The sequence below is a fragment of the Schistocerca americana genome, chromosome 2 (genome assembly GCF_021461395.2).
Source record: "Schistocerca americana isolate TAMUIC-IGC-003095 chromosome 2, iqSchAmer2.1, whole genome shotgun sequence".
Lineage (NCBI taxonomy): Eukaryota > Metazoa > Arthropoda > Insecta > Orthoptera > Acrididae > Schistocerca > Schistocerca americana.
In genome coordinates this window covers 129,746,854-129,773,270 of record NC_060120.1, presented here as the reverse complement: position 1 = coordinate 129,773,270, position 26,417 = coordinate 129,746,854, and the positions used below count along the sequence as shown (strand labels likewise).

The 26,417-nt window shown below is 45.2% G+C and overlaps 1 protein-coding gene across 5 annotated transcripts in view; it reads right to left on the bottom strand.

Annotated features, from left to right (window-relative positions):
• The window catches only part of LOC124596504 (phospholipid transfer protein C2CD2L), a 575,969-nt gene that overhangs the window by 204,819 nt on the left and 344,733 nt on the right, over positions 1 to 26,417 (bottom strand). For all 5 annotated transcript variants that reach the window (XM_047135664.1, XM_047135662.1, XM_047135663.1 and 2 more), the window contains exon 2: positions 22,996 to 23,091. In XM_047135664.1, coding sequence (XP_046991620.1) covers positions 22,996 to 23,091 — 96 coding nt within the window. The remainder of the gene's footprint in view (positions 1 to 22,995; positions 23,092 to 26,417) is intronic.

The window sequence follows — 26,417 nt, the reverse complement described above, 5'->3', positions numbered from 1 at the left end:
TGAATGACTGTTTTTGTTATACTGTCAATCTTAATTCACCGCTCCCATAGCAGCAGAAGACGATCTATCGGTCTAGTAGGCAGCATTAGTTTCTGACGATTCCTCAACAATATGTTTTACTATGCTTTTATAAGAAATGAAATTCGCTTATATCCATAATGTCCGTTTTTCCCCATAATAAGCGTTTACACTTTATGACTTTTGCTTAATCCAGTACAGATACCAAAACAATGGACATAATGTGTTAGAAAATAATGTAGAGAATTCCTGTAGTGAGGTACGTTCTGTGATTTTAAAACATTAGTCTTTTATCGAATTTTACATCTAAGGATCAACATTCATTCTAACTTTCAACTAATGGAAATATCTCTACAAGCATTTTAAAGTAGTTCACTTTCACAACTAAGATTTGCGTTTGTTTACCTAATCTGCAGGATACAAAACAAGACTTATCTAAGCATATGTAAATGTCATTACTTCCACTTCTAGTAAAAAGCACAAAATTTGAACCGTAAAGAAGGTCACAAATTGTGCACTATAAACGCATAATGACGCACTCGGCATCGTGCTCCGAGTCACGTGCCTTAGTGTTGGTTTCAGTAAAATGGCGTCATGTATAGTCTGTTATCTATGGTCTATGCATTCGATTGAACAGAAAAATAATAGACTGGCCTACCGGTTGCTAAAACCAGTCTTTTGTCACACCACTGTCCCCTGGACGAGGTGCGGCCGTCGGAACTATCACAGTGGCGGCAGTGAGTCAGTTTTATCATCTTCCACGTGGAGCAATGACGCTAGAGAACGTCGCGAAAACTTTGCGCTGACTAAGGCGCTGCTCCTACAAGAGATGTGTCAAAATTATTAGGCTCCAGCTACTTTAAAAATATTCACAGTAAGGTACCACAGGGATGAACCTAAAACTGAACTAGTTAATGTGTATTACCTTATTCCTTACTGATATATTTATCCATTTGATGTACTCCTTACTGCGGTTTCACAAAGTCTTTGTACTGAAACATCGTTATTCCATGTAGGCTATCAACTAATCTTTCTTTCATTCCTTCCGTTTTTGTAACTGCAAATTTCTTGACTGTTTTTCTCTCTTCACTATTGCCCTTAAGTTTCCTATGGGGTTCACGTCAGGACTGTTCCAGAGTCAGGGCAAAACTTTTCAAGAATCTCGACACACACTTTGCTTTATACTTTACAGCATAGTTCACTATCATGTACGAAAATTCCATCACAATTCGGCAACGACTCACTGATTTGTGCCAACAGCTAGTCTTGCAGAATTTTATTGTACTTTGCCTGGACAGTTGTACCTTCAACAAAGTGTAACCTGTCAGACATCACATTCCACACCATTATACAGTTATACAGGGCGATTTAAAAAAAAAAAGTTCGAATGGCTCTGAGCACTATGGGATTTGTCATCTGAGGTCATCAGTCCCCTAGACTTAGAACTACTTAAACCTAACTAACCTAAGGAAATCACACACATCCATGCCCGAGGCAGGATTCGAACCTGCGCGGTTCCAGACTGAAGCGCCTAGAACCGCTCGGCCACAAGGGCCGACGGTGATTAACATTTGGTATTACAGGCGTCTAGTGGTAGTAGAGGTGACTTAATAGATAAAGTTCTCGCAATGAACCCCTGTTCGGTAATGTATTGTTCGGATGTAAAGTAAGTTTGAAGGTGCCCCTTTTACACACTTTCGGCTGCTGATACTACTGTCTCTCACGAGTACGCTGCATCACTCAACATGTGACGCTGTCCACATCCCTTATATATCCTTCCAGATCTAGTTACAACGCTAAACAAGAATAACATTAATACTATCTGGTGGCTGCTCTACCTGTCACAGAGAACTGCAACTCTAATCATTTACCTACCTGCCAATGGCGCCTGCGTGTATGGATTTACGTTGACATCCTACCATATTTTCTGGCTACTTCTCTTTTTCTGTCAGGCAGTGTACTTGAAACGCTACTGACGTTAAAAAAATGCTTCGATTCACACTGATTGTCCCTACTCTCTACACTATTTGGAGGGAAACTTACCATTGTTAGTACCATTATTGATGATAACTGAAACCAACTTTCACAGATCTATATTGCAGTTCTTTTATGTTTTCTGTATGTATTCCGTTCTTCCAAGGAGTTCTATATTTTTACGTGTGACAAATTCGAAAGTCGGAATTTCATTATAGTGTAACTGCCCTTTTTACGAATCTCATTTTACGCAGTGGTAACAAAAAATTCCCGAAATATACTAATTAAAATTATGTCTTGCCGAGATTTTATTCTGCACTATCACCCTGAGAGTAAATCGCTTGGGAGTGAATACACCGACCCCAACGTTTCTGCTACTTTTGAAAGACATACTGGAAGTGTTTCTTTGTTAATGTGTTTAGTATCCTCTACGATTCTAATTGAATGTCCGCCACTGTGTCATATCTCCACCCTTACCACTTGATGTTGATGTTGGGGTAGAGCAAGTAATCGCACGGAGCTAAATCTGGTGAGAACGGAACGCCGTGCTGGATCCAAACGGCCTTGTATCACTAGCAGTCGAGATGACAGGCATCTTATCCGCATGGCTGTAACGGATCGTGCAGCCACGTCTCGAGCCCTGAGTCAACAGATGGGGACGTTTGCAAGACAACAACCATCTGCACGAACAGTTCGACGACGTTTGCAGCAGCACGGACTATCAACTCGGAGACCACGGCTGCGGTTACCCTTGACGCTGCATCACAGACAGGAGAGCCTGCGATGGTATACTCAACGACGAACCTGGGTGCACAAATGGAAAAACATCACTTTTTCGGATGAATCCAGGTTCTGTTTACAGCATCACGATGGTCGCATCCGTGTTTGGCGTCATCGCGGTGTACGCACATTGGAAGCGTGTATTCGTCATCGCCATACTGGCGTATCACCCAGCGTGATGGTATGGGTTGCCATTGGTTACACGTCTCCGTCACCTCTTGTTCGCATTGACGGCACTTTGAACAGTGGACGTTACATTTCACATGTGTTAACGACCCGTAGCTCTACCCTTCATTCGATCCCTGCGAAAACCTACATTTCAGCAGGATAATGCACGACCGCATGTTACAGATCCTGTACGGGCCTTTCTGGACACAGGAAATGTTCGACTGCTGCTGTGGCCAGCACATCCTCCAGATCTCTCACCAATTGAAAACGTCTGGTCAATGGTTGCCGAGCAAAGGGGCTCGTCACAATACGCCAGTCACTACTCTTGATGAACTGTGGTATCGTGTTGAAGCTGCATGGGCAGCTGTACCTGTACACGCCATCCGAGCTTTGTTTGACTCAATGACTAGGCGTATCAAGGTCGTTATTATGGCCAGACGTGGTTGTTCTGGGTACTGATTTATCAGGACCTATGCACCCAAATTGCGTGAAAATGTAATCACATGTCAGTTCTATTACAATATATTTGTCCAATGAATACCCGTTTATCACCTGCATTTCTTCTTCGTGTAGCAGTTTTAACGGCCAGTAGTGTATTTTAGGATATCCTTCAAACGATGCGAGCGGACGAGTTAAAAGAATTAAGTTTTCGGAGTTTTCCGTTTGGTTGTGGCTGAAAGGAAGTAACGGGGCAACGTCGACTCGGACAGCGGCACCTGGAGAGGGTTATTACTTTTCGATCACACGTCGGAGCGGCCGAAAGGTGCGGGGGCGGCCGCCCTGGGGAGTCGTGCTGCAGGGGGCGGGGGCGCACGTGAGAGCAGCGGCTGCGTCCCGGGAGGGCTGGCGGTGCCAGGCGCCGGCTATTTCGGGGGCGAGGCGTGCCGGCGCCGCGGCCGCCTGCAGCAGCGGCCACCAGCCACCAGCCACCAGCCAGTTGCTCGCCACTGTCCGCTGCGGCCGCCTATTTCTGTAGCCAAGCGGTCGCCCTCTGCCAGACCGCATTCTGCCGGCTGACGCGCTCTCGGACGCTCCTCACCTAGCGGAACAGCCAGATTCTCACGTACCAGCTGCCGAAACTCCTCTTCCCCCGTCCGACTCCTAGCCCGCTGCACCGTATTCGACTTGACATTTCTTTTAACCCCGTAACTTGGAAAGAAGCGAGTTTTTAACTACCAATGCAACTATAATGATGCTACGCTACTGGCCATTAAAATTGCTACACCAAGAAGAAATGCAGATGGTAAGTGGGTATTCACTGGACAAATATATTATACTAGAACTGACATGTGATTACATTTTCACGCAATTTGGGTGCATAGATCCTGAAAAATCAGTACCCACAACAAACACCTCTGGCCGTAATAACGGCCTTGATACGCCTGGGCATTGAGTCAAACAGAGCTTGGATGGCGTTTACAGGTACAGCTGCCCATGCAGCTTCAACACGATACCACAGTTCATCAAGAGTAGTGACTGACGTATTGTGACGAGCCAGTTGCTCGGCCACCACTGACCAGACGTTTCCAACTGGGAGAGATCTGGAGAATGTGCTGGCCAGGACAGCAGTCGAACATTTTCTGTATCCAGAAAGGCCCGTACAGGACCTGCAACATGCGGTCGTGCATTATCCTGCTGAAATGTAGGTTTTCGCAGGGATCCAATGAAGGATAGAGCCACGGGTCGTAACACATGTGAAATGTAGCGTCCACTGTTCAAAGTGTCGTCAATGCGAACAAGAGGTGACGGAGACGTGTAACCAATGGCACCCCATACCATCACGCTGGGTGATACGCCAGTATGGCGATGACGAATACACGCTTCCAATGTGCGTTCACGATGTCGCCAACACGGATGCGACCATCATGATGCTGTAAACAGAACCTGGATTCATCCGAAAAAAAGACGTTTTGACATTCGTGCACCCAGCTTCGTCGTTGAGTACACCTTCGCAGGGGCTCCTGTCTGTGATGCAGCGTCAAGGGTAACCGCAGCCGTGGTCTCCGAGTTGATAGTCCGTGCTGCTGCAAACGTCGTCGAACTGTTCGTGCAGATGGTTGTTGTCTTGCAAACGTCCCCATCTGTTGACTCAGGGCTCGAGACGTGGCTGCACGATCCGTTACAGCCATGCGGATAAGATGCCTGTCATCTCGACTGCTAGTGATACGAGGCCGTTGGGATCCAGCACGGCACTCCGTATTACCCTCCTGAACCCACCGATTCCATATTCTGCTAACAGTCATTGTATCTCGACCAACGCGAGCAGCAATGTCACGATGCGATAAACTGCAATCGCGATAGGCTACAGTCTGACCTTTATCAAAGTCGGAAACGTGATGGTACGCGTTTCTCCTCCTTACACGATGCATCACAACAACGTTTCACCAGGCAACGCCGGTCAACTGCTGTTTGTGTATGAGAAATCGGTTGGAAACGTTCTTCATGTCAGCACGTTGTAGGTGTTGCCACCAGCGCCAACCTTGTGTGAATGCTCTGAAAAGCTAATCATTTGCATATCACAGCATCTTCTTCCTGTCGGTTGAATTTCGCGTCTGTAGCACGTCATCTTCGTGGAGTAGCAATTTTAATGGCCAGTAGTGTAATTTCAATCAACAACTACGAATCACACCGAGGAACACGAGTGAAGAGGGAGACCAAATCTTACTAGAATGTCAGTCATTCAAACGCATTCCTTACGATAGACGTTAGAAATCCGCCGTGGTACTCACACCGACCTACTATAGGGCTCAAGAGAGTAGCAAGGCATTATGCTATAAAGGATTCGTCGCATTTTACGGAAATATGATGTCAAGTGTCTCTTTCGACCGCCATCTAAGATCAGGGTAGTTTTTGGTTCCGTAAAGAATGACCTTAGGTAGCGTTTACCGTATTCAAAAATGGTTCAAATGGCTCTGAGCACTATGGGACTTAACTTCTAAGGTCATCAGTCCCCTAGAACTTAGAACTACTTAAACCTAACTAACCTAAGGACATCACACACATCCATGCCCGAGGCAGGATTCGAACCTGCGACCGTAGCGGACGCGCGGTTCCAGACTGTAGCGCCTAGAACCGCTCGGCCACTCTGGCCGGCCTTTACCGTATTCCTTGCAGTTGTAGAGTGTCATGTATTGGGGACTATCAGGACTGTGGAGGACTGGTGTACTAAGCATAAGCGGCACACACGCCAACAATAGCGAGCAAATCCGCCGTAGCAGAACGCTGTCTTGGCACCGATCATCCTATGGAATATAACAATACGGAGATTCTTGCATATACTTCCAGCTATTGGCATTAATGTTGTTAAGAGAGCCATTGAAATTGAATTAGCAAGTAATCTTATAAGTAGATATGATGGGTTTTTGTTTAAATTCAGTATGGAATCCTTCTCTCTCCTTTGTCAAAAAACAGAGGGACAGAGTTTATGCTACCTCACCCGTTGATTATTAATTTCGCTACCAATAACGTCTGACATCGATCATCTTTCGTTTGCGATGGCACTAGAGAGAGAGAGAGAGAGAGAGAGAGAGAGAGAGAGAGAGAGAGAGAGAGAGTGAGAGAGAGAGAGGGGGGGGGGGGAGAGAGATCGTCCCGAAGTTTCTCAGAAAACAGAGTCTTCTGACTGGTTTGATGCGGCCCTCCACGAATTCCTCTCCTGTGCTAACCTCTTCATCCCAGAGTAGCACTTGCAACCTACGTCCTTTATTGTTTGCTGGATGTACTCCAATACGTCCTTTATTATTTGCTGGATGTATTCCAACCTCTGTCTCCCTCAACAGGTTTTGACCTCTACAGCTCCCTCTAGTACCATGGAAGTCATTACCTCACGTCTTAACAGATGTCCTATCATCTTGGCCCTTCTCGTTATCAGTGTTTTCCACATATTCCTTTCCTCTCCGATTCTGCATATAGAACCTTCTCATTCCTTAACTTATCAGTCCATCTAATTTTCAACATTCGTCTGTAGCACCACAGCTCAAATGCTTCGATTCTTTTCTGTTCCGGTTTTCCCATGTTTCACTACCATACAATGCTGTACTCCACATGTACATTCTCAGAAATTTCTTCCTCAAATTAAGGCCGATATCTGATATTAGTACACTTCTCTTGGTCAGGAATGCCTTTTTTGCCATAGCTAGTTTGCTTTTAATGTCCTCCTTGCTCTGTCCATCATTGGTTATTTTACTGCCTAGGTAGCAGAATTCCTTAACTTCATGGACTTCGTGACCATCAATCCTGATGTTAAGTTTCTCGCTGTTCTCATTTCTACTACTGCTCATTACCTTCGTCTTTCTCCGATTTACTCTCAAACCATACTGTGTACTCATTAGACTGTTCATTCCGTTCAGCAGATCATTTAATTCTTCTTCACTTTCACTCAGGATAGCAATGTCATCAACGAATCATATCGTTGATATCCTTTCACCTTGTATTTTAATTCCTCTCCTGAACCTTTCTTTTATTTCCAGCATTGTTTCCTCGATGTACAGATTGAACAGTAGGGGCAAAAAGCTACATCTGTCTTAACACCATTTTCAATACGGACACTTCGTTGTTGGTCGTCCACTCTTATTATTCCCTCTTGGTTGTTGTACATATTGTATATGACCCGTCTCTCCCTATAGCTTACCCCTACTTTTTACAGAATTTCGAAGGTCTTGCACCATTTTACATTGTCGAACGCTTTTTCCAGGTCGACAAATCCTATGAACGTGTCTTGATTTTTCTTTAGTCTTGCATACATTATTAAAGGCAACGTCAAAATTGCCTCTCTCGTGCCTTTACTTTTCCTGAAGCTAACCGGATCGTCACCTAGCGCATCCTCAATTTTCTTTTCCATTCTTCTGTATATTATTCTTGTAAGCAGCTTCGATGCATGAGCTGTTCAGCTGATTGTGCGATAATTCTCGCACTTGTCAGATCTTGCCGTCTTCGGAATCATGTGGGTGATGCTTTTCCGAAAGTCAGATGGTATTTCGCCAGACTCATACATTCTACACACCAACGTGAATAGTCGTTTTGTTGCCACGTCCCCCAGTGATTTTAGAAATTCCGATGGAATGTTATCTATCCCTTCTGCCTTATTTGACCTTAAGTCCTCCAAAGCTCTTTTAAATTCTGATTCTAATACTGGATCCCCAATCTCTTCTAAATCGACTCCTGTTTCTTCTTCTATCGCATCAGACAAATCTTCCCCCTCATAGAGGCTTTAGTGTATTCCTTCCACCTATCCGCTCTCTCCTCTGCATTTAACAGTGGAATTCCCGTTGCACTCTTAATGTTACCACCCTTGCTTGTAATGTCACCGAAGGTTGTTTTGACTTACCTGTATGACGAGTCTCTCCTTCCGACAATCATTTCTTTTTCGATGTCTTCACATTTTTACTGCAGCCATTTCGTCTTAGCTTTCCTGTACTTCCTATTTATTTCATTCCTCAGCGACTTGTATTTCTCTATTCCTGAGTTTCCCGGAACATTTTTGTACTTCCTCCTTTCATCAATCAACTGAAGTATTTCTTCTGTTTCTTCGCAGTTAGCTTCTTTGTACCTATGTTTTCCTTCCCAACTTCTGTGATGGCCCCTTTAAGAGATGTCCATTCCTCTTCAACTGTATTGCCTACTGAGCTATTCCTTATTGCTGTGTCTATAGCCTTAGAGAACTTCAAGCGTATCTCGTCATTCCTTAGTACTTCCGTATCCTACTTCTTTGCATATTGATTTCCTGACTTAAACTTCAGCCTACTCTTCATCACTACTATATTGTGATCTGAGTCTATATCTGCTCCTGGGTACGCCTTACAATCCAGTATCTGATTGAATCTCTGTCTGATCATGATGTAATCTAACTGAAATCTTCATGCCCTACCCGGCCTTTTCCAAGCATAGCTGCTCCTGTTGTGATTCTTGAACAGGGTATTCGTTATTACTAGCTGAAACTTGTTACAGAACTCAATTAGTCTATCTCCTCTCTCATTCCTTGTCCCAAACCCATATTCTCCTGTAACCTTCTCTTCTACTCCTTCCCCTACAACTCCATTCCAGTCCCCCATGACTGTTAGATTTTCATCCCCCTTTACATAGTGTTTTACCCTTTCAATATCCTCATACACCTTCTCTATCTTCTCATCTTCAGCTTGCGACGTCGGCATGTGTACCTGAACTATAGTTGTCGGTGTTGGTTTGCTGTCGATTCTGATAAGAATCCTATTCATAACGAATCCTACTCCTGTTACACCATTTTCTGCTGCTGTTGATATACCCAATACTCATCTGACCAGAAATCCTCGTCTTCTTTCCACTTCACTTCACTGACTCCTACTATATCTAGATTGAGCAGTTATGCCTTGAAAACGACAGGGTATGCTCGTGTCAATATATCGGCGGTTGTAGACGACGTCACCTGGCTGCTTTCCGGTAAGTTATCTGAACATTGTATACGCCGGGGGACACTCAAGTCTCACATGCAAATAATCCTAAAGACACTGATCGTGATAAAAAAAGAGCTGCACGCAAAAGGACCCGACCGATCCACTGTAAACCAGGTGTTTATGTTGCACACGATGCCAATGGCTACTTTTGCACGGTCGGTCGCATATTCGGGACACGCTGGCTGGCTTTTGACGTGGTGCCCATTGGTTGACGTGAGAGGGCCCCAAACAGCCATGTCGACCAGTGCGACAGCGGGTAGCGTCACTAGAGCATCACCTGAGCGTGCACTATGCCTCGGCGATATATTCCGAGGTTGCCCAGCTAGAAGAGTTCTTGAGCGGCCGCATCCTAAGGCTCCGGGAGGCTGGGTGATCCTATTCCCACACCAGTCGTAATGACACCACCATTGTCCGTTTTTGGTACAGATATTGGAAGCCAAAAATGCACTACATGTAGGATATGGGCATGTAGGAGATGCACCACATGGAGGGAGGACCGAATGATTGTGTGCCACGCGTGAACAGATCCAATGGCAACAACAGGGGACATTCAGCGGGCTGTCCTGCCTTTTATGCAACATCCTGTAAGTGCTAGTACAGGTGAGAGGCGGTTGCATGGTGTAGGGCTCGCCGCACGCCTACAGTTTCATGACGCCTGCCTCTCCCCCCTCATCACCCCCCTTCCCCCCCCCCCCCCCCCCCACGCGGAACGACGAACATGGGGCCCTGCAGACTGTCAGCGGGTCATCTTTAGGCAGTGCCCACATAAAGCGACAAAAGCGACCGACAACTGGATACGCCACACACCAGCTACAAGCGGCAACATCGAACGATATGTTCGGATGTCCAGCGTGCGAGCGACGAACTTCCGCTACCAAGACGTTTAATAAAGCCGACCAGCTGTTTTTATAAAACGGCATCCACAAACCGTAGAATAGTGTAGCTCGAGAGTAAGGCAACAAAATTAGCTTTACTTAGAAAATAAAGCGATAAAGGAGCGCTAGGCATGAAATTTAAAAAGGAAGGAATCTTCATGGGGAACTTCGTGATTTATATCATCAGTTAGGAAGATGATCACACAGATTCTTCGAATATACGACGATGAGCACAGATACGTTCGACTATATCCTCAATGAATTAAGGGCGAGTGTTTCTTACGTGATGAGTCCCGTTTCTGACCTGGAGGCAACGACCACCAGGTCTGTATCTGGGGGTGCAGCGGAGAGCGCCAACAAGGAACGATTTGTGGTCTCCCATCACACACGTCCTATCAGGCTGGTGTCATGGTGTGTGGAGCAATATATCCTACGGTGGCCGCTCACAGTTAGGGCTCCTAATAGGCTCCATAACAGCCGCAGGCTTCTTGGAGAAGGTTCTACAACCAGTGCTTCTGTCGCTCGTCAACATCCATGCCCATTCCCTGTTTCAACGGGACAACCTCCAGAGCTTGCATGCAGCTGTGGACACACTGCACGGTCAGCCGCATCGCCCGAGCTCTTCCCGATCGAGAATGTGTGCAATGCCTTGGAATCTGTCATTAGGACTTCACTTCCACCTTCAATCAGCAGGAACTGCGCACTCGGTTGCAAGCAGTATGGAATAGAGCATAACAGGACTACATCTGAGACTTGTACAGCTTCATGCTGCGACGCCTGGACGCTTGTATTCACGACCGTGGAGCCCCGATGCCACGCTAACGCGTATGTTTTATGGCCGTGTACCACAACAAATATTGGTCCTTCAAAGTTGAAAGAATAATCATTTCGTATGTGTGGTACCATCTACCTGCGTGCCAAAAAAGATCGCAGTCTGCATTTTCCGTCCGGGTGTAGCTCGTTTTATGACGATGTTAAGCATTTGTCCAGCAACTCGCATGCTTTTCTGCCTTCCTACCTATGCCACCAGTACAGGCAGCTTGCCAACCAAGAGAGAGGTAATGTGTAGAGAGGATGTGGCACGCTATGTAATGCCTCCCAACTCCCCACCCCTCCCCATCCCCCCTGCGTTGCCAAGCCGCACTTTCAGCCGTTGTAATTTATGTGGTTATTTTGCAGTTGTTATGAAAACGAGAGAGCTCGTGTTTGAATGTGTAAGCTACACAATTTCTCCCTTGTGTTCAGCGTAAAAATGTACGCACATGTCTGGACTAAAGACGGATGATTGATGTGTATATATTTTACGTATCTCCTGTAACTGTGCAGTATTTTGTACTTCGGTGTAATTGTTTACTTGTGTAACGAACCTTGTTTCGTCAGAGTTCTCCTTGCCACACATTTTAAGCCATTTCATATTTCCTAAATACCGTAGCGATTGAGAATTCTGCTAAAGGCTTGCAGTGGAGTCTGCATCATTTCCAAAACTTCAGAAGCGTAATATCGTAAGTTTTTGCTCTCATTAACAGATGGAAGATCAGGTGAATTAGGTCTCTTTTGTATGATTATTCTACAGCAATTGTTTCACTTTTCGACACTTTCAATAGCCCTTACTCCAATATTTTACCACTATCACGAGGACACAGGATAAAGCCAGGAAGAAGAAGAGAGCATATATAAATCCTTCTGCTCTGTCTACAAAGTTGTCGCCCTCAATAAATTGTTGAAACATTGGGTTCATATTCACTAACAACAGCGTTTAAATCCTTATCCGACAATTCTAGTATAGACTGCCGGTGATTTCATTTGAAGCCAACCCTGTTATGTTGTTTGGGCACTGCTAGTTTGCTTCCACAGCCAAGCTTGCGCACCATTTACAATGACCTTTAAGTTCTACACCTTCATCTACATACATATTTCACAAGCTACCGTACGGTGTATGGCTGAGGGTGCCCCTTATCACTACTAGTCATTTCCTTCCCTGTCCACTCGCGAATATAGCGAGGGAAAAACAACTATCTACATGCCTCCGTTCGAGCCCTAATTTCTCTTATCTTAGTGGTGCTTACGCGAAATGTACTCGTACCATGACGGCAATAGAATCGTTCTGCAGTCGGGTTCAAATGCCGGTTCTATAAATTTTCTCGGTAGTATTCCTCGAAAAGAACGTCTCCTTCCTTCCAGGGATTCCCATCTGAATTCCCGAAGCATCTCCGTAATACGTGCCTGTTATTCGAACCTACTGGTACCGAGTCTAGCAGCACGCCTCTGAATTGTCCGATGTCTTCCTTCAATCCGACCTGGTGCGGATCCCAAACACTCGAAAAGCACTCAACAATGGGTCACACTAGTGACCTATATGCCATCTCCTTTACAAATTAACGACGCTTTTCTAAAATTCTCCCAATAAAGCGAGGTCGATCATTCGCCTTCTCTACTACAATCCTTAGATGCTCGTTCCATTTCATATCGCTCTATAACGTTACGTCTAGATATTTAATCAATATGACGGTGGCAAGCAGCGCACAACTAATTTTATATTCGAACATTATGTTTTTTTTCTTTTTTTTCTCGTTCCGTTAACTTTTATTTTACAACGTTTACATGTAGCTGCCACTAATCACACCAACAAGAAATTTTGTCTAAGGCGCTTCAGCCTGGAACCGCATGACCGCTACGGTCGCAGGTTCGAATCCTGTCTCGGGCATGGATGTGTGTGATGTCCTTAGGTTAGTTAGGTTTAAGTAGTTCTAAGTTTTAGGGGACTGATGACCACAGATGTTAAGTCCCACAGTGCTCAGAGCCATTTGAACCTTTTTGTCTAAATCATCTTGTATACTCCTACATTCACTCAACAACGACACTTCCCGTACACCACTGCAAATAGTCGCAGAATGCTGCACACCGTGCCCGCGAGATCATTTATGTACATAGGAAATAGAGGCGATTCTTTCACGCTTCCCAGGGGCACTCTTGACGTTACCTTTGTCTCTGATGAACATTCGCCGTCGAGGACAAAGTACTGTGTACTGTTACTTAAGAAGTCTTCGAGCCATTCACATACCTCGGAACCGGTACGGTATGCTAGTACCTTCTGCAGTGGGACGCGGTGTCAAATACTTTTCGAAAATTTAGAAATATTGAATCCGTCTGTTGCCCCACATCTATGGTACTGAGCTATTACGTGAGAAAATGGCAAGTTGAGTTTCGCACAAAACCGTGCTGATTCGTGGACAGAAGCATTTCCGTCTCAAGAAAATTTATTGTATTCAAAATGGGAATATGGTTCAGATGGCTCTGAGCACTACGGGACTTAACATCTGTGGTCATCAGTCCCCTAGACTTAGAACTAATTAAACCTAACTAACCTAAAGACATCACACACATTCATGCCCGAGGCAGGATTCGAACCTGCGACCGTAGCGGTCACGCGGTTCCAGACTCAAACGCCTAGAACCGCACGGCCACACCGGCCAGCCTGGAAATATGTTCATGAATTCTACAGCAAACCGACGTTAAGGATATTGATCAGTAATTTTGCTGGTCTGTTCTTTTACACTTCTTACATACAGGAGTCACCTGCGCTTTTTTCCAGTCGCTTGGGGCTTTACGCTGGGCGAGAGATTCGCGATATATGAAAGCGAAGTAAGGGGCCAGTGCAGGTTCTCAAGACGTGGACCTTCCTTCCGTTCTTTCTTTCTTTCTCTTTGTCCGTCTGTCGGGCTATCTGTCTATGTCTATGTATTTGAGCTTCTGTGCCTGGAGACAAAAACTGCGTGGGAAGTAAACTCCTGACGACATCAGCCTTGCAGCTGTGTGAAGTGCGCCGCAGAGCGATCAAGGGACAGTGATGTAGTGCGCGTGTGACGGATGCAGCTTTTTCCAGAGCGCACTCTTAATTAACAATAGCGTGCGGCAGCAGTGAGAGTGGAGCCGCCTTTGTGTGAACGGCCTTCTCCTGGCGCCCTTGACGTGACGTGGATCGTAATTCCGGCCACTGGTCTGTGCTCGTCAACCCGACAGGCAGCGGCAGTCCATAAGCGATCAATCGCTGTCACTCGTTCTTTGACCGAGCGAGGTGGCGCAGTGGTTAACACACGACGGCTCGAGCTCGCGTCTGGCTACCCTGATTTAGGTTTTCTGTGATTCCCTTAAACCTGTAAGGTGTCAGGCAAATCCAACACCTTCCATGAAAACCCTGACATGATTGCAAATCCGGCAGTATGTCACATAGCTCCGAGTAAATCCTGACATTAAATTAACCAAAGTAATACGATCAACGAGTGAGCAAATGGAATACCAAAGACTAACACAAGAACGCCTAAATGCATGTCGTACCTTCCCAACGTGAAACAGACGCAGTTCCGAGGGAAGAAACGAGAACAGAAGCCGAGAGCAGACCCGTGTAGGCTAGGAGGCCCTACGATAAGGGACGGACACCCACGTCGCCAGCCGACCGCCAGAACCATCCCCCAGCCCATCTTAAAAGATAGAGCCCTCCAGAAGAACAGTATAGATCTTACGATAACACTAAAAGGGCCACACCAGCTGCAAGTTTTAGCGTGAGACTTTTTCGCATCTCTGTTACGTTGCAAACGTTAAAAACATTGCCCCACCATTGGATAGACAGAATTTTTGTAGGCGGAGCTTAAGGTTAACATTGAGACCCTGATTGGTCAGTTGAAAACACAGCCAGATATCTTTTTTTAAACCAACTTCGGTAAATTGTAGTAAGGAGAAGTTAGGAGAGAGTTGCTTTCGAGACGGCGAGGTGCGTGGAGCTGTGACGCCCGCCGCCCCCTGACGCTGCCTGAATACCGACAAGGTAATGAACGCACGCGATGCCGCATTTTTGAGCGCATAAGGCTTCACTCAGAACTCCAGAAGTCTCATCTGTTACATTCTCTTTTTACGTAATACTAGTGTCGATCGTCAATTAAATCGCATGGTATTCACATTTGCTACGTGAAGTAAAAATCTGAGACGCGATGATTTTTCTGTTATATAATTATTGAGAAGCCACATCAACCACTGTAATTTACGACAAGTTAAATAAGTAATTAAAGATAATTGAGGGTCACTGTAGATCATTTTGATAGTTTTCTCTTTTATGAAACTTAACTTAAACCTAGATTATAGATGTGATATGGCATAGGTCATCCTTCGATCCGTTGTAGAACTTGGAAACCCATTCAGGGAATATTCATTCACATTTTTGTTGAAGGCAGTTGGTTTTTATCATCCTGTATTAAAATATTTCCTTTTATCAATAGTGTTATTTGTAAACAATGTTTTGTGAGTAGAATAAAATTTCCAATGGTAAACTTAACTGACTTTTCGACGTTATTTTACCAGCTAACTAAAAATAGGAAAGCCTTGAACCCCTTCCACTAAATTTAGTTAGTATTAAGATTCTTTTACAGGGAGTGCAGTGGAGCTGACGCTGAAATCATTAAGTATTTAATTATATCATCGCTAGTCTCACTGAACTCTTCTGAACTCTACATGTCATGTGTGGTCTGGCGTCTCCTTACCAGCAACAGATCCCAGGTTCAAACTAGTCAATTCCCTAAAAAAACACGCTCAGAGCGTCGTTGCGCGAAAGTCGTGGGGAGACACGACTTAGAACAGACAGACACCACGCAGAATGTTAGAAACCGCTTCAGGGAAACGCCGGTTTGGTTCCTTTGAAAAGGCACGGCCGACTTCGTTCCCTAACCCGATGGGACTGATGACCTCGCTGTTTGGTCCCCTCCTCCGAATCAACGAACCAACCCTCTTTGAGCAAACTATCGGCTGTCAAAGCCGTTCAGATAGAGACATCAAAAATGAGAGACAAATGACGTCTGCACAGAAGCTCGCTGGTTGCACAACGAAGTGATAAAAGCATAACGTCAATTTTATTATTAACTGCCGCTTAAAGAATTTTTTTCGGTACGAGCACCGGAGACGTCGGCGAGACGCTGTACAGCGCCAAATCTGCAACTGGTGACCAATATTGGAAATCATTTTTCCAGCATAGATCAGCTTCGCATTAATGCATTAGCGTATCTACCAAGTTTCACTGCCATATGATAATTACAGCCCACACTGAACCCACGAGAGTAGCTGCACTTTAATTATAACCACCCGGTATTTACTGTTCATATTTGAATATACAGGGTTTCCCTGAAATGTTGCGACAAACTTCGAGAGGCTGTAGTGTAGAGGGTATGTTGAGGAACATATCGGGGATAGGAACCCGTGTCTGGGATCGTCTTCCAATGACGCTACTGAGCGTCGAAATTATAGGCGCCGGTGCCTGTCAGTAGGCGGCGTTGATACGCAAGCCTGTCCATTCTCCTGTGGCGGCGCTACTGAGGTAATCCTTTGCTCGAGGAAGATTTCTGTGAAGACACTGTTCCAAAGTATGCTCAATCGGGTTGATGTCAATAGATGCCACAAGGCATTCCATGCGGTTCATTCCTGCCTATTGGAGCAAAATGTTCACGAGGTGGGCTCGTCTTGAAAGACGAATCCATCACCTAAATTTTGACTTAGGGCTCGACTACAGGTCGGAGGTCAGAGGACTGTGTACCGGTACTGCAACAGTCGTAAAATTACCCTCGACAATGACGAGAGGCATGCGACATCTATAAATGATACCAGCCCAAACCTGACAAACCCAATTCCTTGCTGATCATGTGGGATTGCATGCCTGAGACGTGGATTGGAATTTGGTCACCACCACACGTTTCTACGAAGATTATGCGTCAAAAGACAAACTCTTCACTCTTCGGTGATGAGATCTCGACTACCGTGATACAGCTTCTGTTCCAGGTGTTCCCTTACTCATCTTTGCGAATCACTTTCGTAGAAGAGGAGTGGGAGTTTACTACTGTTGATCGTAATGAACACCTGGCTGTTAAATTGGTCGCTTGTAGACGGGCGCATAATGTCTGACCTGACACGGTCTTCCCTCTTGCCTTCAAAAAGGGCTAGTCCAGTCCTGTTGTACACTCCTCGAGGTATTTAAGAGCCATACTTTGTAGGTAGTATTAATCAGCTGGTGGTGTAAACCACTGGCGATAGTTACGAGGAAGGTAGTCAATGTTTTGTGTTCCACGATAGTGGTTTAATTATATCGCAATGGTGTATGGCAAACAGCGGACAGCTTCCCGTGTTGACAATGCTTCTTGCATTACAGTGAAAATGCGTGCACGATCTCAGCTAGAAATGACCCTTTAATGCGTGCTGACCTCATCCTTAAATTGCAGATTTATTTTTGTCTTCATTACACAGGTGACTGAACGTGGCGATTTACTATGACCAAAAGGCTATTGAAAAGCAGCTATCCGAGCAAGATAACACAATTACTTTTTACAGGCAGGTACGGCAGGTATACATAATTCATTTTCCACTTTTGACTGTAACAATTACTTGTTTTCCACTAGTAGCCTGATTCCGGTGTTACGCCATTTTCAAGCAGTAGCTGCCAGAAACAGACAGCATTTTCATAAAACGTTGACAAAAGAAAAACACCAAATGAAAAATAAAATTACGAGCTGTGGCGGTTACATATGTACAGTGAGCCATTAAAACTGATTCCAGGTACATGACCAAAACCTAACAAGCCACCCAACGACCCGGCCACCAGCATATAACTTACGATAAGTAGTCCTGCGAACAATCGGCACAGAAACATTTAAGATAATAGGTGAAACGAGGCAGCGCCAAGTTAGAGTCCACTGTCATAAAAATGAGGTGAGCTGCCGTAGCTTCGGCAGTCGCCCAACAAATAACACCAGCAACCGAGTGCACGTTGAGACGTTGCTCTAATTCGTGTCAACACAACGACTGTCACTGCCTGCCTCTGTAAAATTGTAAAGGCAGTCAAGTAAAGTTTTCTAATTCCGTGTACTGCTGTAACTGTCACTTCTTATTGTGAGAATTTTATTATTTTTAATTATTTACTATTTTTTTCCTTACCAGTGTGGTTCGTTGGCTCCGTGGTGAAATACCAGACTACGGATAAAAGGTCCCCAGTCACTCCTAGGATTCTTATCTGCCACTTATTGCTTCTTTCACCAAGGGCAATGTTTGTTGTGCAACTGCCGAGTCGCACCGTGGTTGGGAGTGCACGTTAATCTGTAGGTCCTCCTACAACTGGTTGGTTAAATCAATTTAAATGTCCAACGGAGGAAGGTAAACGACCATGCCTAGTAAAGCATTCTGGTGTTCAGACCATTCTTTCTGTTTGTCAGTGTTTCATGTAATTGCGGTCCGATGTTTGCAGCTACCGCTTGAAAATGACATACCAGCCGAAATTGACCAATATCAGCAATTAAATACCGCAATACACTGCGGCACAAAGTGCCCGTAATTCCCACCCATTACGATCCTTAAATTTGAAATTTGGCTCAAAGCTGCGTACAATCTTCGTCTGTAATCCCGCAAAAACGTGGACCTCAGCGACTTCTCTCTCGTGCTCGACGGCGCTCCAGACAGCGAGATGTCGACATACGCAAAAAAGAGGCCACAGCTCGGAAGTTCATGTGGGGTGTAAGAATGGCTAATGATGTGACACAGGCGCCAAACTTCCCCACAGTTTTACCCGACTCCACCGTGGACGTCTCACACGATCGGAAGGTCGTCACACTCTCTCTTACTCACTTTTCAAACGTTCTTTGGCGCCTCTGCAACGGAGGTTGGAACCGCGACCCATAGCGTTGAAATCACTATGTTCTTATGAGCACCGAGGGAAACGTTCCAGACTCGCCGCCGCTCAAAATTGGCACGAAAAGTCTGCAGGCGGTGGTAAAAAGGGCGTCAATGAAACCGCCCCTTTTGTATTCCGCCTGGAAGGCGGCGCATGGGTCTGCTCCTGAAAACTGAAAGGTAGGCCGAAGGTAGGAAGCTAGGAGGAGCAGGTGAGGTAGAGCTGCAGTGTGAACTAAAATCACCTTTACTTAACTTTGCGTACAAATAGTGGTTCGCCCACTGAGAAATAGAAACAATGTTGCTAGGTCGTCTCCTTGGAATCAAATGGGCTGAAACCGGAGCGACGCTCCTAGAACTCCACAGCGCCGGTTAGAGGGCGCTGTCGTCGGTGTCTCGTAGTGCCAACTTTTGAACTTGCACCTACGCCGTGGCATCGTTGCTATCGATACCACAGCCCCTTCTCACACATTTCGCGATCGAAAAGACAGTTCATAGCGAGATGAGCAGCAGATAGACGTTCTTCACAACGTTTGACACTGCTGACACCCTCGGACCTTTCAGTCTTTCTTCAATGACGCTGTGGGGCTGCGTCCCTATCGAATGTGATCACACCCCTTTTGAAGCACAGCGCGTCTGTAGTTTTTACCCTTGGGTACAGGTTGGGACCACTAAGGACCGTTCAGCGCCATTCGACGATCGTTGAACCTGATACGAAGCAGCAAAGGGTCCTTACGCTTTTTCAGCGCCCGTATCTCGTGTCTTCTTGTTAGGTGATCACAGGGGAGGGGCGGAGGGTTCGGCAAAACCCTCAGTACCACCCACCCGCCTTTGGTGAGCACCTTAAAAATGTACCTGTACACACAGAGACCGTGACGAAGTCCCAGGCTACACTGCTGCTCTTTCGCCGCTGACAGTAGGCCATCTGGAATTGGAGAGTGTTGAAGGGGTTGCCAGCCTGGAAGCGCCTAGGACTTCGTCACGTGTTCTGTCTGTACAGGTACACTTTCGAGATTTTCAATAAAGGTGAGTGGGTGCCACTGAGGCGATCTTAGAGGGAGGTTTTGTTGTTTTATTCATTCACGTGTCAATGTCTCATCCCTCCTCCCCTCCGCTCCCCCCTCCCCCCCCCCCCGCCACCATTCTGTGATCACCCCACAGAAGGATACAAAATGACAGCGCTGAAAAATCAAAAACACCCTTTGCTGCTTCGGATCAGATTCAAATGTCGTCGAATGGTATTGAATGGTCCCTACTGCTTCCATATGGTACACGAGAGCAAAAGGTGCAGTCGCACTGCTCTACAAATGGATGCGATCACGTTCCATAGGCTGCGCGGGGTAGCCGCGTGGTGTGGGTGCCTTGCCACGGTTCACGCGGCTATCCACATCGGAGGTTCGAGTCCTCCCTCGCGCGTGGGGGCGTGTATTGTCCTCAGCGTAAGTTACTTTAAATTAGATTAAGTAGTGTGTAAGCCCAGGGACGGATGACTTCAGCAGTTTGGTCCCATAGGAACTTACCACAAATTTCCAGATTTCCACGTTCTATAGGGACGCTGCCCCACAATGTTCTTAGATAGGGATTGAAACGCCCGAGGGTGTCAGCAATGTCAGAGGTTGCGCCGAACGTCTTCCTGTTTTTTTATCACAATAAAACTGTCATTTACGACCGCGAAATGTGTAGGAGTCAAGGGGTGGTTTCATTGACGCCCTTTATGCCACCCCCTGCGGCACTTTCATGCCGATTGTAAGGAGCAATGTGTGTGGAATGTTTTCCTCGACCATTCATAAAAAGAAACCGCGCGATTCCAACGCTGGGCGTCGCGATTCTGGCCTCCATCGCAAAGGCGTAAAAAGAAGGGGTGAAATGTGGGGCCGGCCGGTGTGGCCGGGCGGTTCTAGGCGCTTCAGTCTGGAACCGAGTGATCGCTACGGTCGCAGGTTCGAATCCTGCCTCGGGCATGCATGTGTGTGATGTCCTTAGGTTAGTTAGGTTTAAGTAGTTCTAAGTTCTAGGGGACTGATGACCTCAGATGTTAAGTCCCATAGTGATCAGAGCCATTTGAACCATTTTTGAAATGTCGGTAAGAGGAGGAATGGCGAACTTCCAATCGTGTGACGCGTTCACGGTGGCACTGGGCAGAATCGTGGTGACGTTTGGTGCCAATGTGACGTCATTAATCCACATCACCCGTCACAAATGAACTTGCGAGCTCTGGCCTTTTTCTAGCGTGTGTCGACACTTGGCTGTACGAAGCGTCGTCGAACGAGGGCGACGTCGCAGGGCACCGTTACAGAGGAAGGCTGTACACGTCTTCGAGCCAAATTTCAAACTTAAACGTCGCACTGGGTGGGAATTACGGGGTACCGAAAAAGTGATGCTTTAATTCTGTAGCTGTTTGTAATTACACTACAAGGCTGAAAATGGTATCATTTCACAAAAAAGCTATGCTAGTAATGAAGGTGGTATAAAAGCCTTTTTAAGAGGTTTCTGGGTTGATTGTTTGTCGTCGAAATCTACTGCAATCATTTTGTCAGCGCAGCAATAAAAAAAATTGATTATGTAAGGTCCGCCAGTTATGCAAAACACCGTTTTTTCTAAGTTTCCGAACATGTTTCACCACCTCTGTGCCATCATCAGTGGGCTTACGTTTTATTTAATCTGTAATGCGAACATCTTTACAAAAGCAAAACGAGGATAATGGAATGTAGTCGAATTAAATCGGGTGATGCTGCGCGAATTAGATTAGGAAATCAGATGCTTAAAGTAGTTCAAAATGGCTCTGAGCACTATGGGACTTAACATTTGAGGTCATCAGTCCCCTAGAACTTAGAACTACTTAAACCTAACTAACCTAAGGACATCACACACATCCATGCCCGAGGCAGGATTCGAACCTGCGACCGTAGCTTAAAGTAGTAAATGAGTTTTGCTATTTGGGGAGCAAAATAACTGATGATGTTCGAAGTAGTGAGGATATAAAATGTAGACTAGCAATGGCAAGGACAGCGTTTCTGAAGAAGAGACATTTGTTAACATCGAGTATAGATTTAAGTGTCAGGAAGTCGTTTCTGAAAGTATTCGTATGGAGTGTAGCCATGTATGGAAGTGAAACATGGACGATAAATAGTTTGGACAAGAAGAGAATAGAAGCTTTCAAAATGTGGTGCTACAGAAGATTGCTGAAGATTAGATGGGTAGATCATATAACTAATGAGGAAGTATTGAATAGGATTGGGGAGAAGAGAAGTTTGTGGCACTACTTGACTAGAAGAAGGGATCGGTTGGTAGGACATGTGCTGAGGCATCAAGGGATCACCAATTTAGTATTTGGGGGCAGCGTGGGGGGTAAAAATCGTAGAGGGAGACCAAGAGATGAATACACTAAACAGATTCAGAAGGATGTAGGTTGCAGTAGGTACTGGGAGATGAAGAAGCTTGCACAGGATAGAGTAGCATGGACAGCTGCATCAAACCAGTCTCTGGACTGAAGACCACAACAACAACAATTACAAAATTATGGAAATATTTAGTTCAAGCAACAATTCGTTTCTTTTTGTTAATATCTTTACACTCGGTTTGCATGGTTTTTCAGGATCACTTGTGTGTTATTTATTACAGGTAGTTTGTCATCTGCAACCAAACAAAAAGAAACTAGCTGTTGTTTGAAGTAAATATTTCCATAATTTTGTAATCATTTAGTACAAATGTTCACATTAGAGTAAATAAAACAGAAGCTCACTGATGATGGCACAGAGGTGCTGAAACATGTTTGGGAACTGGGAAAAAACGGTGTTTTGCATAACTGGCGGACCATGCGCCGAACAATTTTAACTGCAAACACGGTAAACAAAAGGAGGTGCAAATCCAAATGATGAATTTTTGATTACATTGTGAGGGAGGGTTAATCAAGTGCCGTAGAACAGTTTGGGTCCAAGGTATAATGAGAACAGCTGCAGCCGCGCTACATTTAAGTTGGCCACCGGCGGCTACCGTAATATGGCGTGAGTCACACGGAGCGGCAGCGGCAGACACCGCGGCCAGAGCCGACTACTCACCACATCGTCCTTGGAGTCGCACTCGCAGAAGACGTTGGCCAGCGTCGGCGCGTGCGTCTCGGGCAGGATGCGCACGAACTCCACGCCCACGCCGTGCTGAAACACAAAGGCAGGCCGCCCGTTTACTACACGGCCACTCTGGCGCTCGGCGGAGCTCAGCATCTATAAAGTTTTTTCTGTAATTACTTTTAACGTTTTTGAAATATGGATGTTTGGGCAAACTTTGATGGCTCTTCAATCGCTGGACGTTCTGCCATAACGGAGGTTTATTTCTGTGTCTCCTTGAGTTTCAAATAAGTTACAGTTCTATGTATTGCCTTAATCGTGTAAGCGGCACTGGTTGTTGTTGTTGTTGTTGCTGTTGTGGTCTTCAGTCCAGAGACTGGTTTGATGCAGCTCTCCATGCTACTCTATCCTGTGCAAGCTTCTTCATCTCCCAGTACCTACTGCAACCTACATCCTTCTGAATCTGTTTAGTGTATTCATCTCTTGGTCTCCATCTGCGATTTTTACCCCCCACGCTGCCCTCCAATACTAAATTGGCGATCCCTTGATGCCTCAGAATATGCCCTACCAACCGATCCCGTCTTCTAGTCAAGTTGTGCCACAAATTTCCCTTCTCTCCAAATCTTTTCAATACCTCCTCATTAGTTATATGATCTACCCATCTAATCTTCAGCATTCTTCTGTAGCACCACATTTCGAAAGCTTCTATTCTCTTATTATCTAAACTATTCATCGTCCATGTTTCACTTCCATACATGGCTACACTCCATACAAATACTTTCAGAAACGACTTCCTGACACTTAAATCTATACTCGATGTTAACAAATTTCTCTTCTTCAGAAACGCTTTCCTTGCCATTGACATTCTACATTTTATATCCTCTCTACTTCGACCATCATCAGTTATTTTGCTCCCCAAATAGCAATACTCATTTACTACTTTAAGCGTCTCATTTCCTAATCTAATTCCCGCAGCATCACCCGATTTAATTCGACTAAATTCCATTATTCTCGTTTTGCTTTTGTTGATGTTCATCCTATATCCTCCTTTCAAGACCATGTCCATTCCGTTCAGCTGCTCTTCCAGGTCCTTTGGTGTCTCTGACAGAATTACAATGTCATCGGCGAACCTCAAAGTTTTTATTTCTTCTCTGTGGATTTTAATTCCTACTCCGAATTTTTCTTTTGTTTCCTTTACTGCTTGCTCAATATACAGACTGAATAACATCGGGGAGAGGCTACAACCCTGTCTCACTCCCTTCCCAACGACTGCTTCCTTTTCATGTCTTTCGACTCTTATAACTGCCATCTGGATTCTGTACAACTGGTAAAAACATATAAAAAACGCACCATAAAGAAATTATCCGAATGGGACTCAAAACGGTAGATATGATGTACACGTACAGATAGACAAACAAACGATTACTGTTTCAGAAAAATTGGGTGATTTTTTCAAGAGAAGGAACTTCACAAATTGAGCATGTCAATAACACGTTCTAATGGTTCAAATGGCTCTGAGCACTATGGGACTCAACTTCTGAGGTCATTAGTCCCCTAGAACTTAGAACTAGTTAAACCTAACTAACCTAAGGACATCACATACATCCATGCCTGAGGCAGGATTCGAACCTGCGACCGTAGCAGTCGCGCAATAACACGTTGGTCTGCCTCTTACGCAAGCAGTTATTCGATTCGGTTTGGCGTTGATTGACAGATTTGTTGGACGTCCTGCTGAGTGATATAGGGATATCATGCCAAATTCTGTCCCACCGGCGCGTTAAATCGCCAAACTCTCGAGCTGGTTGGAGGCCCCTGTCGGTAATGCTCCAAACGTTCTCAACTGTGGAGAGATCCGGCGATCTTGAGGCCCAAGCTACTGTTTGGCAAGCACGAAGGCAAGCAGTGGATGCAGCCAAAGGTGTCCTGCTATGAAATGAAGTGACACCCCTGGCTATCACTCCTGTGCTGTATGGCGGGCGACAGATAGGTTGGGACCCCACCGCTGTCCGGGGTGTTCCAGACATGTCTTCGCTCGTAATCGGTGCTTAATTCGTAGAGTGACTCTTCAAAAAAAGGATAATTCTACTCCAGTCAATGACATCCCAGGCCGAATGTGTCAGATACCACTGCAAACGGTCAATAGTAGTCGGCGCAAGGGGTGCCGGGACTTCATCTCCATTTCAGAGAGCCGCCTTGCGCTCACTGAAGCACCAGTTGCACGTCGGACCGGCGATAATGTGAATCCTGGACTCTGAGTGCCTCTCTGACTATTGCTCGGTGCTCACTTTCTGTCATCTCTCTACGGAGACCACTTTCTTCTGGACGCTGTGTTCGGCCGTGGTTCATCTAGTCCCGCCAAAATCGTCTAATAGTGGCATTGCTTCTGTTCAGATGTCGAGCGCCTCGCCGATTACTCCAACCGGCTTATTTCAGCCCAAAGACGTGTCCTTTCTGAAATGCAGACATCTGCGTATACTATTCACGCGCCTGTTTGCGAGGAATAGTTACCACCCAACTGAGTTCACGTAATAAAATTCGCAAAGACATGTCCCGGTATCGGCAAACCCACTGTTTACAGCCCTTTCAAGATGCGCGGTGAAATTGCGCTGCAACGTCACACATTCATCCATCGGCCGCCAAAATTTACAATTCCTTGGAGTATGTATCACTATCTAAAATGCTGTTTATTAGTTTATTTAATATAAATAATAGATTGCATTGGTAGTGATACACTCACTACAGCCTCTATGATAAGTATGAACACCATTTTTACGTTTCTAAGTCGGCAGACATGAAATATCATCAGATAAGCGAGCAGAGGTATGAATATTTACCGACGGCCTTTGAGACAATCGTCTTTATAGCTGGGTGTGTGTTCAGCTACCCTATGTCACACATGAATCTACTCTTCTGACAGCTTCTGATGTAAACGATGGTAAGTTCAATTCACAGTCATATTTCCTAAATTATAAAGTATAAAATAAATACGGGAGTCGTTTGAAAACGTATTTGCAGTAGTTTTATTCGGCGCAGGCCATGTAAAAAAATAGACTGGCGTGCATTATGTACCTTTTTATATAATCAATTTTACTGATTATATGCTGTTAAATACTTCTTCTAATGAAGAATGACCATTGCAGATAATAGTTTCACAAATAACCTATAAAAAGTTAGCCGCCAAGATAATATAAGTTATTTCTGCTAACACTGCACGTATAAGATGATTACTGAAAATATGAAACACGACGAAAACAATTTAAGCACACATTTGAATGTAACAGGCATACTGTTTACTCATGTTTGATTGGTTTTTATGGTCACGGGGATCGTATTGAAAATCGTGAAAATTTATTTTAGACCTATAAGAATGGTTTTATGGTTACATGGCAGAGGTTCTAGCTGGTCGTGTAAGGAAC